The 14,237-nt window shown below is 31.9% G+C and overlaps 1 protein-coding gene across 4 annotated transcripts; it reads right to left on the bottom strand.

Moving 5' to 3' along the window:
* Positions 1-2,245: 2,245 nt before the first annotated feature.
* LOC123196382 (serine/threonine-protein kinase BLUS1-like) lies at positions 2,246-12,237 on the bottom strand. Of its 4 annotated transcripts, none has more exons than XM_044610384.1 (21): positions 11,850-12,232; positions 10,306-11,114; positions 9,269-9,523; positions 8,575-8,699; positions 8,429-8,473; positions 8,246-8,327; positions 8,099-8,167; positions 7,836-8,006; positions 7,685-7,747; positions 7,186-7,254; positions 6,914-7,069; positions 6,768-6,838; positions 6,242-6,505; positions 5,319-5,410; positions 5,126-5,202; positions 4,248-4,373; positions 4,111-4,153; positions 3,974-4,020; positions 3,232-3,293; positions 3,090-3,141; positions 2,246-2,583 (listed from the first exon to the last, which is right to left on the bottom strand). In XM_044610384.1, exons 2-21 carry the CDS (start codon positions 10,471-10,473, stop codon positions 2,539-2,541), a joined length of 2,082 nt encoding a protein of 693 aa, XP_044466319.1. In that variant the 5' UTR covers positions 10,474-11,114; positions 11,850-12,232; the 3' UTR covers positions 2,246-2,538. The 4 variants fall into 4 exon arrangements, with proteins under 4 accessions (XP_044466319.1, XP_044466318.1, XP_044466320.1 ...); XM_044610383.1 differs by having other exon boundaries at positions 11,934-12,232; XM_044610385.1 differs by having other exon boundaries at positions 6,929-7,069; positions 11,934-12,230.
* Positions 12,238-14,237: the final 2,000 nt, after the last annotated feature.

The raw sequence follows: 14,237 nt of genomic DNA, 5'->3' as shown, positions 1-14,237 counted from the left end.
ATACCATACAGTAGTATTATCTAAATTTTTATTGCAAGAGATAGTGTAATTCTATATAGCAATGAGATGTATATAATAAATGGGTATCATTTGGAATGTATATTTTGGGAAATATAGTATAGTAATGTTCTGTGTACATGTTTTTTTATATACAATTTAGTTACATAGATGATGTATCTTTATATGATTGAATATTATTTTATCTTTAATTTAAAATCATTCAATCACACAATGACGCATTATCCGTGTATCTAAATTATATACTAAAAATATGTATATAAAGTTTTATTATATGTTATGTAGTATTACTCCACAATAATGAATGTAAACTTCAAAGATTAGTAAAATTGATTGAGTATTAGAATTTTTGGGAAAAATATAAATTCAAGTCTCTTTTATGTTTATTTAATTTATCTGATACAGTGATTGATTGTATCTTTAATTGAAATTTTGGAAATAGGGTTTGGTATATAAGATTGTTTTGATGTTAACAATAAAAAAAAAGAAAGAAAGAAAGAAATGGAAATTGAAGCAGCAGATTTATATATATAAATGTTAAACTAAGAATAGTAGTAAATGAAAATTGAAACGGTTTTTGAGAATACTTGTTTAAGTAATAATAAAATTTTTACTATTAAACAATAATTAAATTCTGTGTTAATTTTTTATATTAAATTAAAAAAAAAATAAAATTAAGAAAAAGAACCCTTTGACCCTTTGGCTTTTCTTTTCTCGCCTTCTAGAACATTTCTTCTGGACATAACAACCCCCGAACCAAATTTCAAAACCCTAAAACTTTGCTGTGCTCGATAAGCTTATCACAATTTTCAAGCGCCACATAATTTACCTACTACCTAAAAAAATCAATGAATATTTTGACTAATCGTCCTTACAATTCAAAGTTTGATATTTTCCATAGAATCTAACCTTTTTTTCTTTTTAACTTTGCCTTCAAGTAAATACGGAGTGCAGTTAAACGGGATGCCAGGGCTGAAGAACACAAGACAGCTATGCATGCTAATTATGTGACGCAGAATATTTACATTAATAAAATTATATATAAAATATTTTTTTTATATACAATTATATAAAAATATTATATTATTATATAATTAAATAATTTTAAATTAAAAATAAAAATATTATTCAATTATATAATAATATATTATTTTTATACTTAAATTATGTATCAAAAATATATATATACATAATATTATTATAATTACCCGCATCTAAATTAGTAGGATGACAAGGACTTTTTCTGCCGAAAATGTGCCTAACTGAAATTTTTACACCTTTATCCACCATTAAAATTTATATTAGTTCTAGGCAGTGTATACTCAATATAAGCCCAGTCAAGTACGAATTAAAGCATCGACCCACTTTAGAAAGAGCCAGAGCTACTAGCTTTTCAAATTACAATAAAACACCTATTTTTGCTACATAATTTAAGTACACAAATAAAGTGTTCTCATATGATTGAATATTTCTTTATCATATAATACACATATTTTAAAATCACTTAATTACATGATGACACATCACTGTATACATGAATTATGTACCAAAATGAGTACACAAAACATTACTCTTCAAATTATAATGAAAATCTTGATTCAAACTTGAGATAAGTTTGATTAACTCAAATTTAACTCAAAAAATTATATATAATAATATACTGTCTAATTGTTATATTATTATATTTTAACGGTATAATTTATATATTTTTATTTATTCATTATACTTAAAATACAAAAATAAGATATTAGAAATATAAGCATAAATTTTAAAATTTATTGATATCTTATCTAAACCGAATAATAAATTCGTGAGATCACCGAGTCAGCCATCCTTAAGCTCACACATGACTCAACATCAGTTAAGCCTCGAGCTAAGCCCAAACTACCCATTAACAACTAGACTTCACGTATACCCTGGCTTAACCAACATAAAAATCAATCACTTAAACCCCCCGCTTTATATAAAAGAGTGTTTTTGTTGAAGCCTAATCACAAGAAATAAATAATCCTTGGATTGGGGATTATTTTTGAATAACCCCAAGATAAATAGTTATTTAACAAAATGCCCCTAATTATATATTACTTGGAATGAAAATTTAGAACAACTCTATACAGAAGATGTGCCATCCGACCACTAGACATACGGGGAACAACAATTTGCTGGCAGTTACGTTCTATTGGTCATGAAACAGAACAAACAACAAACATTTCGTGAAAAACAAAAGTTGAAGGAACTTTTTGAATTCTATTTCTAGGCATGATCATGTGGTTGGTTCCACAAAGGGAGGCGACCAAAAGAGAGATTGTGTATATATATTAATTACAATATAATGCAAAGAAATTACATGTTACACACAAAGAGACTCAACACATGACATCTCAAAATTTCTGCGTTCACGGATATGGATATGGATATGGTACACTAAAAATACAATCCAATGATTACCTGGCAGGATCACAATCAACTCCCATCAAGCCCTCAATTTATCAATATTACCTTCAGCTTCACTTTCTTTTCTTATTTTCCCTCTTTGTTGGTCAAAGTATTCAATCGTTTTTCTAACTGCAGAGAAAAGAAAACATTAGATACCTAGTCTCATTATTAACAAGATGTGAATTGACCCAAAAAAAAAAATTGCAATAAAGATTCCACATTGTTTGGCATATATAATCTGTCGATCCTCTCAAATCCAAGCTATAATTTGTCGATCATCGATGAAAATAAAGATTTAGAAAGCCAAAGAAAACAAAAGTCAACAAAGAATAACATAATATTCCTTGCCCTTTTATATTTGTCAAGAAATTAAACTATATATAAAAACAAATTTTACAGACTTATTTGCACAAATTGAGGTGACAGTTTGTGATTAAGTGATATAATTGTTTACTTTTTCTTTCATTTCAAAATTACCCAATCAAATGTTACCACCTCAATTTGTACAAGTTTGTGAGGTGGTTACTAATTCCTCTCTCATACCTACTACAGATGCGAATACAGGAAATTCAACCATTTAGACCAAATAACAAAGTTGAACTTGAATATCAAGTTAAGATTATTTCAATGCATACCTGAGAATTTTTCAATTTTTGCCTCTGCAATTCTTCCGTAAGGCTTCCAAGTCTGGCATAATAATTGAATTTCAGTCAAATTTACTGAAATAAAAAACTGCATAACAACATTTCTTATTCTTTTAAAAATTTCATCTCATACCTCTGTAGCAAAAGACTCATCTGAGACTGTAGTTCCCTCTCCCTCGTAGAAGCCGGAGTAATCTACATGTACAAAGTAAATACCGTTAATAAAATTGCAAAGGACCAATTCCTAACCCTCCACACTAGCATTCCTATTAAAACATTAAAAAGGAAAAATAAATTCTTTTTAAACCTAACATAATAATCCCACACAAGCAACATTAATCTTAGCATTAGAAACCGAGACTTTAAAATACAACTTCTCTGCAATTCTGGTTGCCACAAAGATTATATTAGACTGGAAAAGCAGCACTGAACAGCTAAATTACTGATCAATAATAGTTTTGACACAATAGATTTTATTTTTTCACAAAAACTTTAATTTTTTTTTACTTGATTACTATTTTTTGTGAATATGTTTTGCAATAAAATTAATGCAGAATTAGATAGGTTTAGCAATCCCTAAGATTTTACCCAACAACTACTATTCTATACTCTGATGGATCATTGTCTCAGGGGTTTTTTAGAAACTAAAAAAGGCAGATTACTCACTTCTTATGTTTCAACGCAACAAATCACAAAGTAATTTTGTTGGTCAATTGATCAGTCATAATCTTCTTGAATGGGTTTGTAAAGAGAAAATAATGTGTTATCTTGTATTCATTAAACTACCTTATCAAGCTATAGTGATTGTATCCCTAGTAAACATTGATTGTGGCCTTTTCTAGCGTAAGAGAGAGAGAGAGAGAGATGCCAAATACCTGTAAGAGGTCCACAGTGGCAAACTCGGGCAATTCTGGAGACTTGCCTGATAAAGAAAGGAAGTCACAGCCAAGAAAGTTATTGTATGGATAATTAAGTGGTAAAATATGAATGGGAGCAATATGGCAAGCATTACCAGAAATTTCTTCCACATACTTGATCAGTTTAATAATCTCTTCCTGTCAAATAAATATACAAAAAAAAAAAAAAGAATATATATTAAAGACAAATTATGAAATGTACAAAATAGGGCATACAAATAGAAAAAAATACCCGCTGTGCAGTGTTCTGCTGCAATATGTACTGCAGGGGTGCAAGAAGTGAGGCAGCTGTAAAATTTGGAGCTGTTGGACTCATTGAACCTCCACTAACTGGGCTAAAGAAGCTGTTTATAGGTCCCTGAATGAAAGAAAATAATGGCAATGGTTATAAAGCCATTGCCTAAAAGATAAATTGCTAAGTTCCACGCATATTATTTCTAAAGTCAGTCACAAAAATCAATAAATACAAACTCATTAATGTATCATATGCACGCAAAAAAAATGTGTACAGCAAATACATGAACGAAGACATAATATGTGTCCATGGGATGATCTGAACAGGATAAACCATCATTCACTGAAATATTCATACAAGCACCAATTTAAAACTTTAATGATCATTGATTTCTGGCAATAAAAGGGAAATCACTGAAACAAGTAAGTCAGATGCATAAAATACTGAGAAAGTTTAATCAAGCCAATTGAAAAGAATATGGAGCAAATAATTTTACAAAATGGTACGTCATCAATTCTCATTTTTTATGGACTGCATGGCAAATTGATAGATAATACAGCAAAGATAACCATTGATAGCCTTTTTTTTTTTAACTTTTGTTATTATTCTTTTACCATTATGTAGATTTCTAAGAGTTTCAACTTCAGTAGAATAAAAAGTTGACGCTAAGAACCAACAAAAGCAGTGGAATAGACAACCTACACACCCTCATTATTTTAATGACTATAAAATAACAGGCATAACATATGGTATAACTGATATTGGTACATGTTAAGACCTTGAGTTTCTTAAGGAAGCAGCACAACACAAATGGATCATTTAAATATTAACTAAAGGGTACATGATGTCAAATTAGTCAGCTAGTGTAAAGATACCTTGGGGCTCAAATCTGCTGAAGTAACTTTAAAGCGTCCCTTGCGTTGGACCAATGCTCCATCTGACGTATCCTCGGCTGCATAAACAGATGCGACACAAAAATAGAAGACTCATTATAAAGTATAAAAAATAATAATGCCTCTAGTTTAAGTTGTAAGAAATCATAAAGCAATGAAATCACGACAGATATACCCAAAGGAACAATATTTGCATCTCTTCTCTGGCGATAAAACAATGAACCACTATGATTCCGCTCAGTTTGATTTTTAGGCTGCACAGAATCCCTTCAAATATTTCCAACAGACCAGAGTTATTTCATATGCATAAACAAGGCTTTTCACTCAAGTGCATGAAAAGGAAAAAAATTTATAGTTAATAAAAATCAATCAGTGCATAGCTTTGTGCAGCAAATCATGACAGCAGACAGGCTGTTGATATAAAGAATCCATTTTGCCATTGTGTGTCATCTGTCACCATCCAAGACCAAATCTTATTCTAATACTAATATATCATGTCCTGGCATTTTCAAGCAGGCATTTCATCCAACATAGGTTCCAAGCAACCCAACAATTCTGACCCAAGTTTACATGATGCTTTCCAGAGAGTCAAAAAAAGAAAGTGGCATAGGTTATAAGTTTAATGTGTCTCAAAACAACTATATTATGCATCTATCAAAAAGAAGAGTGAGTTGTACAAATCAAATAAGCAAATTTACAGTGTGCATTCAAAAATAAAGATGTGGCAGGTGGAAAAACAATGAAAAACTAAATCCTTTTGAATCATTGAATCTAAGAATTTCATTATTTCAAGGACAAGCAGCTTGCAATAACTTTTTAGGAGGCTTTAATGTAAAGTTTCCAATTTATATGCTAAAATGCTAAATAATATAGCTAAGAATTCTGATAAAATTTGAAGAGAGCTTGCAGAATGTGACAAAACTCAATTTCAGCAAGCAGTATACAATTGAGAGAAAGCTAAAAGTGGAATGGTATAATATTTATTTTTCGTATAAGTGAACAAAGAAGGAAAAATTAACCTGATCATAAATTCATATTAATGAACCTTGTAGCAAATAAACTAGGAGAAAATTCAACTACAATCATGATTAAACTTACCTGTCCCCTTCACCAATAACTTTCTTAGGAGAAAAAGCATTATCAGGTATTAGTGAACCACTCAAGAATTTTTTATGCCCAGAAATGGCATGATATGGCAGAGAGCTATTTCGCCCTGAATTTTCACCCTCATTTCTTCCAGTGTTTTGGTCCAAGGCCCCTGGTGAGGTATTCCGAAGAAACTGTTGCTCATCTGATTGGGCAGTATCCTTCCAAACAGGGCTTGTCTCACCCTCATCATCCTCACCAATATCAAAACAATCTCTGCATCAATCAAGGAAACAATTTGAGAGAAAATTCTATGTTTCTCATTTGCAATTTGCTTTTGCAAATGCAGAAGATTGATATGGTTAGAAGATAATATCAATGAAGTGGGGGGAAAAAAAGCTTAAATCAACATTTCTTTCTGCATTCCACTCAATGCAGAAGCAGTATCAAAATGAAAATACAATCCACTACCCTTGAAGGCAGCTAATGATATAAATGAAGTTATTAGCAACTAAAATGAGAGGGAAACAATTATTACTTAAGTGCTTGCAATGGTTTGATGGGAAATAAAGGAAGTGACCCCAAATCATGAAGATTGTTGAACCCATCCTGAAACAAAGAAAAGGAAAATGAGAACCTCTGATGATATAATCAAATGAAAAAAAAAAAATACCTAGACAATACTTTAGCCCATGCCACCTGACTTGGTGAACCACTTGAATGGTTAGCTCTCTTCGGGGACAGCCTTTCTGCTGGAACCCCAACATCTTCATTACTGTCCCTTTGCTTTCCACTCCCAGTTGGATCTTCTTCATTTGTTGTAAAATCATCATCCTGGATCTGCAGGAAACACAGTGTTTTTGTTATAGTAAAAAACAAGAAAACTAATTTTACACCACTAAAACAGCAGGGAAATAGATTAAACAGACATCAAAATGATGGCTGAGACTACTTACAAGCGCAGCCTGACTTTTCAAATCCTCAAGGTTGAAATTCCAGGCACTTATCCCCCTTATGTACTCTTGCTGCAAGGTAAACAGAGTTTAAAATGAGGACAACATTAATTTGGTTAGCAGACTCTATCCAAGGAAAACGTTATTTTAGATGCCATATGTAAGAGTTGCATGCAATGATATGGTTAGAATATTGGTGGAGGAAGAAAAATTTATGGGGCAGAATATGAAACCCTTTTTGTCTTATTAAAGCAGGAAGCGTTCTTCTAGTTGTTTAGACATTTTTGTTCTATTAGTACCTGGACCAACTATAAATTTAACTATAATTTCATTAGTTTCATAAACAAAACTGATGACACAATAAACAAAGTGATTAATTTCTGAAATATTCCTTCTTCCCAATAAGGAAAATCCTCTTCTCATAACAGCCCAAAACACACCAGTAATTGTTGACACAATAGTAGGCACTGATGTTCTACACTAGAATTGATAAATTCCTCACCTGTGATAGCTGCTCTTTATCCCCATAGAGAGCCTTATTCTGCAGTAGATCTGCCTCTCTTGCCTGAACATAAGAGATCAGAGGAAGTTTAGGACTCATTTCACAAGGAAATCGGCAATGCCGAAAGAAAAATATGGAATAAGCAAGAGACCTTCAGCATCCTAAAACGTTCACCTAATGGAGCAAGATCATCGAGAATACTGCGAGCCAGATAATCGTTTGAACGTGCATGTTTAAAGAAATGGTGCTTCAAAAGTTTTTCTGATGTTGGGCGTTTTTTTGGATCCTTTACCAGGCAAGCAGCGACCATCTCCTTAAAAGACTAGAAAATTTGAAGCATTTTCAAAAGAGGTTAGGTTGAAATTTCAGAAAAATCCAAGGATATCAGTCAAAAAGTGCATGCTGAACACAAACCTTTGAGAACCTCTTATCTCTTTCATAATCAAGACCTGGAGGTGCATTTTGTAAGGTCATCAGCAAAACCTGCATTTAAATAAGAGAATAAGAGATTGAATTCCAACACAGTAGGCATCTATGGAGAGCTTCAAGTATGAAAATTACTTTCATTGGTGGATACTTTGAAAAGGGAGCATGGCCATGAGCAAGTTCCAGAGCAGTTATTCCAAATGACCAGATGTCTGCTCTGTTTATACAAATAAATTTTGTGAACATTTCAACATAAAAAAACTAGCAAAACTGAAAAAGGTAAAAATAAAAATAAATAAACAAAGGCAATCCACTCACTTAAAGTCATATCCATGCAATTGCTGCATCACTTCAGGAGCCATCCTGTGAAAAAAGTAGATACATGCAAGTCTGTATAGATTAAATTTATTTGTTCCACAAAATAACAAAGCAGTGAAATCTCAAGCAACAAGCAAGAAAATAACCAGCATGGAGTTCCAACAAAAGTATTTCTGGTACGTTGCCTATCTCCAGTATCAAACATACATGCTGATACGCCAAAGTCAGCTAACTTAACCGCACCATTAGAATTCATCAATATATTCCCCGACTGCAGGAAACATTATTACTGTAAATACTAATTGTTAAATAAAAACCACAAACAAAATAGGAAAACACAAGAAAAAACAATGATAGAAAACAAAACAGTATCCAAACAACATGAAACAAGCTATACACAAGCTGACAAAGAAACAATAATGTAACAATTTATAAAACCAGATGAGCAGAGATAAGAATGCTGATGCCTTCACTAGAAGATAAAAGATAATCCATTTTCAAAAAAACATTCATCACAGTAGTGACTTCTGAATTGGTTCCCAAGTAACAAATCAAGATAAGTGAGATACCAGAAAACAAATAGGAAACTTATACTTAGATGCAATATCATATTGAAAAAATTCCTCATAACATCTGTATCTCTTTCTATAATTGTTCCCTGTTCTAATCTGCTAATGAGCATCCCTATAACACTATGAAGTTCTATGACTACTTGTTTCCAATAATTTTCATGCAGTACTAACAATTCTAATTATTATAAGGAGAAGTGCTCCAGACTGCAGGTTAATGATAATAAAATGCAATATGGAACTACTAAAATAAGCAGGTAAAGTACAATACCTTCACATCCCTATGGATGTGTCCATGAGAATGAAGATAAACAAGAGCTTTGAGGGTCTCCCTCAATAAAGTAGCAATAACAGACTCTTCAAAACCTTCTGAATAAGACGATTTCATGATATGAAGGCATGATCCCCCAGCCATGTATGGCATCACAACCCAAAGGCTGTGATCAGCAGTGAAAGAGCAATGGGCCCTTAGTAAATTTGGATGATCAATCAAAGTCATTGTTTGTACCTCACGCCTGATACCGTCCTGTCCATTGGAAAACTCTTTAATGTGATGAAGAACATATTTCCTATAGAATACTAGATGATATTAAGAGTCTTAGACATGCATTCGTAGATAATGAATCCAATTAACCTTATAGATGTAGAAATGGATTGTTTAACATTCAATCAAGGGGCAAAATACCACATATAACATTATAAACATAACAGATTTAGTCTAAAAGAACTAAGGACTGTATGTGTAAAGCATTAGCAATGAAACTTGAAACACAAGCTTATTACTATAGTAACTCTTATCTAGTTTAAGCTTCTAGCAAGAAGTTACTTAGCATAGTACTAGAGTAAAGTTGATCAAGTGGCCGTAAGCACAAGTCCCTCTGTGGATTAATTAAATTATAATAAGTTCCATATGTAGATGTTAGTTGATGTAATTGTGGTTGTGCTCAATCCACATGCATTGCCCGTGAGGGGCATGTTCGAGCATAAATACTAGTGTTGACCAATTACCTATAAATTTAAGCTTTTAGATTAAGCAGTTACTTAATAGAACTTACAAAGTTTATATATATATATATATATATATATATATATATATATATATATATCACATATCACAGGAAAAAGAGCAATGCTTCATTCTGTTCTGCTCTTGGTAAGCACTATGAAAATAATAAAACAGGCAAACATTCGAGGACAGATAAAGCATTTAGTAGAGTGATTCTTCTTTTCTTTACTTATATGTCCCAAAATAGAGAAGACAAAGTGTATTTGTAGCACATTAGGCTCATAAAAAAATAGTACACTTACCAAGTCATTATTGCACTTTTCCAGATCAAGGACCTTGATAGCAACTATTTCATTAAGTGGAATGCAGAGTGCCCTATAGACAGTGGCACTGACACCTTCACCAACTTCTTCATATAATTTATAATCTTTGGCATTGAGAGGAAATCGTTTCTCCAAAACATACTCCATGTTCTCTTCTTACAGTACACTTTTAACATCCTCTTTACTCCAAAATGGTCCAGAAAAGATCGATAAAACATATAAAAAGCACATGGGAGTCAATCTGATGTGGCACTTCTTCCAATTGGGGAGCATTTCCTTTTTCTCAGCATCAAACAGCATGTGAATCAAGTAACCTCATCAAGATGAGTGTTTAACCAATAATCCTTGCATGCATTACCATATAACCTCCCAAAAACTTGGATAATCACAAAAACAGTTGAATACTAGCAAATTGTATTAGCATCTACCAAACATATCATCCAAACAAGATGCTATATCCAATATCTAGTACACTTAACTATTTCAACCGGCAGTGAAAAACAAAATAAGGTATGTGAAACAAAAGTAAGACCACCTTAAGCACTATAAAGAAGGCATGTAACACAGGCAATGAAAAAAAGAAAGTCTGCAGCTTTGAAGTTCTATATCCTGTATCTTTTGCAGTCTGCAAACCGATATTATACAACTACAAACTGACAAATGCACTCCAAAATCCAACCCAAGACTGTCCTTTGCAAATGTGATAAAAAGATCCAATAAGGAAGAAGAGATAAATAAGCTGTAACTCCTACAAAACTGAAATACTGGAAATTTGGATAGACTATAACCTGCAGGAGAAAATAAGCATTAATCATCTTGTTTTTTCAAATATAGTTCATAAAACATAAAACATGATTCAGAAAAACGAAGCAAAACGATTGCAAAAAGCATCGGCAGAGACTCACAACACATAACAAAATTAACGGCATGGGTATTCTCACGCCCAAGTTTGATAAGCAGAACAGTCACATTCACAGAAAAGCAATTTTAACTATGTTTAAGTTAAAAACCTCCCTGACTGATAATGGAAACCATAAACTTGTTGACTCATGCCTCCCAACAAAGCAGTTGGTCCTGACTATTCCAATTGATTACCCCATAGGAAGTGTGCATGTATTGTATTAACAAAGCCTCTAACATCGAAAATAATGCATGTCTGGCCCATTTCCAAACAGAAACATATAAGATTCACATTCTAGAAAGAGTTTCCAGAAATGATATCGAAAAATGAAGAAAGTTGAGAAAGTATCGAGTCTAACGAGCCCACTGTTTTGTTTGCAAAACAAATTCCAAAAAAAATAATTACAACTTAACACCACATTTTCCGCATCATTTAGATACTCTGAACTTCCAAGAGAACAAAAATCAGTCTCTCTAATATTACAATCCAAATACCAAGCAAGCCCGTAATCTCAATGCTATAAATCAAGAGGAAGGCAATATATACTAAACAAAAATAAATAAAATAAACAACCATCATAGAACAACGTAAAAACAAAATTGAATGATGCAACTATACATACACACGCCAAAAAGCTAGGGTTCGGGTGAGACAAGAGTAGAAGGCAGACGAACTAACAAGAACTAAATCTGATTCTGATTCTGACCTGGCTAAACAAAAGTAACAAAACAGCATCGGACTGAGCTGGGCGACAAGTGCCTTATGAAATATAATTAGTAGTTCATCGAAATAAGAAGACACTGAAGAATTAGTTGGTTTCAGATGTTCGACAAAACCAATGAAAAGATGGTGAGAGTTTCAGATTCCGTCGTCTCTGTCGAGTCTTTGGAGGTCCTCTGAGATCGAATCTCTCACCGTTTACATCTATTGAAACGAAATGAAAATTTAAAATAAATAAATAAATGAGAAGTCCAATTTATTTATTTATTATTAACTGAAAGAAAGAAAATTAAATTATTTTCTCAAATCAACTGAGAAATAAGAGGGGCTGCTGTTGAGGCAAGTGGTAGTGGGGCCCGCTAAGAGGTTTGATCTGAGTTGTACTTTTATGAGTTGGCGATTCATCGGGAAAATCGTTTGATCGGGGTTAACTTTGATTCTCGATTGGTTGGTATTATTTATTATTAAAATTTAATAAATAGATTTCTTATTTATTTTTCTAATAAATATTTTACAGTAAAATATTATTATTAGAGAATAATAATAATAATGTAAAATGGAAATATAATTATTGCCCTACCAAAACTATACAGTGAGAAAATTGTATTGTATTTAATTTAAACCAACAAAAGAGGAAAGTAAATAATGATAATAATAAAAAGATTAACCACTAATCATGCGATTAGATGCCCTCACATGAGAAGGGACACCCCTTAATCTACCTTGTCACCTTGTCCCCCTTTACATCACAATAAATCAACAAATACTAAATCATTTCCATTGGATGTTACATAGATATGTATTTTAATTTTTTTATTATTTTTAAAAATAATAAATTATTAGGCTACTCTAATAATGGCATAATGTCAATTAATCTTTTAGGAAACTTGTATATGTTACTTTCAATTAGAGTTTGTTTTAAAATGAGATTTACTCGAATGAATCCAAATATAAACATAAGATAAATGAATACAAACTTGAATACGAGTTAAAGAATAGTAAGGAAAACAAAAATAAACTTGAGTCTAAACTTGAATAGAGGTTGTATTCGACTCGCTCAGCTCATAAATCAAGCATGACTTGTATTATTAAAAAAATAAATAAACTAAAAAGAATGATATTATTTGGGAAAGACGGGTCAAACATCTTATACTAATTCGAGCTGAGTTTAGCCAGTTTACATGAACCTAAGTCAAATGTGAACTATTAAATCATGAACCAAATCGAACATAAATTAGTATTTCTTCGTACTTGATGAATTTGAGCTAAACCCACCTGAAAATGAGTTTTACTTTATTTGAGCTTAGTTTGATTCAAATCTAACTTTATTACAAGTAAAATTTGACAATTTGACATAACTAACTTATTCTTGCTCATTTTAAACAACTCTTTTTATCTTTGTCCCCGTTTATTTAGAAAACTCTTGGCTTAATCATCCATCTATGGCATAAATGACATGCAATTTGGGTTTCCTTTTTTCTTTTTTTTTCTTCTCTCTCTAATGCACCATTGATGTTGGTCATCAGCTGTCCACTTCATTTAAGGATATTAGCAAATCAGTACTTGTCCATGATTGCGACTGGTAAATAGAAATAGAAGAGTCATTGACGTTTAATACTTTTAAAATTCAATACAAGAACAACTGAGATCCAGCATTCTTATTGAGAACAAGTAAGATATGGTTTAAAAGAAAATACAATCGGAAAGTGTTCTGGTGGGTGACCTTTTCTATGGTCATCCTTTGAGTTTGTCTCTGTGATAATATGCTCAGACGTCAAGACTGACTTTTAAGATGGTTATGTGATTTAATTTTAAGTCCATCCATCATCTCTTACAATTCTTGACTATGCTTATTTATTATTCCTCTATAATATTTGCTTCGAAACTTAACATTGTGTTTGTGGGCTTTAATGTCCAACTTCTATTGCAGGCCTAAGTGGGGTTGGGCTTAGTCATGTACATATGATTGGCGTGATTCCGATTATATGAAGGCCGAAAGACTTGTTCACATCTGAAGTATAGTGAAATCCCACTAAAGTGTTACTTTTAAATTTTTAAAAACCAAAATATTCACCCATATGATAATATATATTAAAAATATTAGTTAAGTTTAGAAATAAAATTGTTATTTATTAAAAAAATTAAACTTTTATCACATTTTTCTCTCAAAGTTTAAAAATCTCACAAATTTCTTTCATCAAAAGTTTGAAAAGTGATAATGTTTTTCTTAGGTTTTTTTTTCTTCTCTTTGGTGATAATTCGCTATCTTGGATAGTTGGTCGTCCTCCCT

Source organism: Mangifera indica, chromosome 14, assembly GCF_011075055.1.
Source record: "Mangifera indica cultivar Alphonso chromosome 14, CATAS_Mindica_2.1, whole genome shotgun sequence".
Taxonomy (NCBI): Eukaryota; Viridiplantae; Streptophyta; class Magnoliopsida; order Sapindales; family Anacardiaceae; genus Mangifera; species Mangifera indica.
The sequence above is the reverse complement of the archived record's forward strand: the minus strand, read 5'-3'. Positions and strand labels throughout refer to the sequence as shown.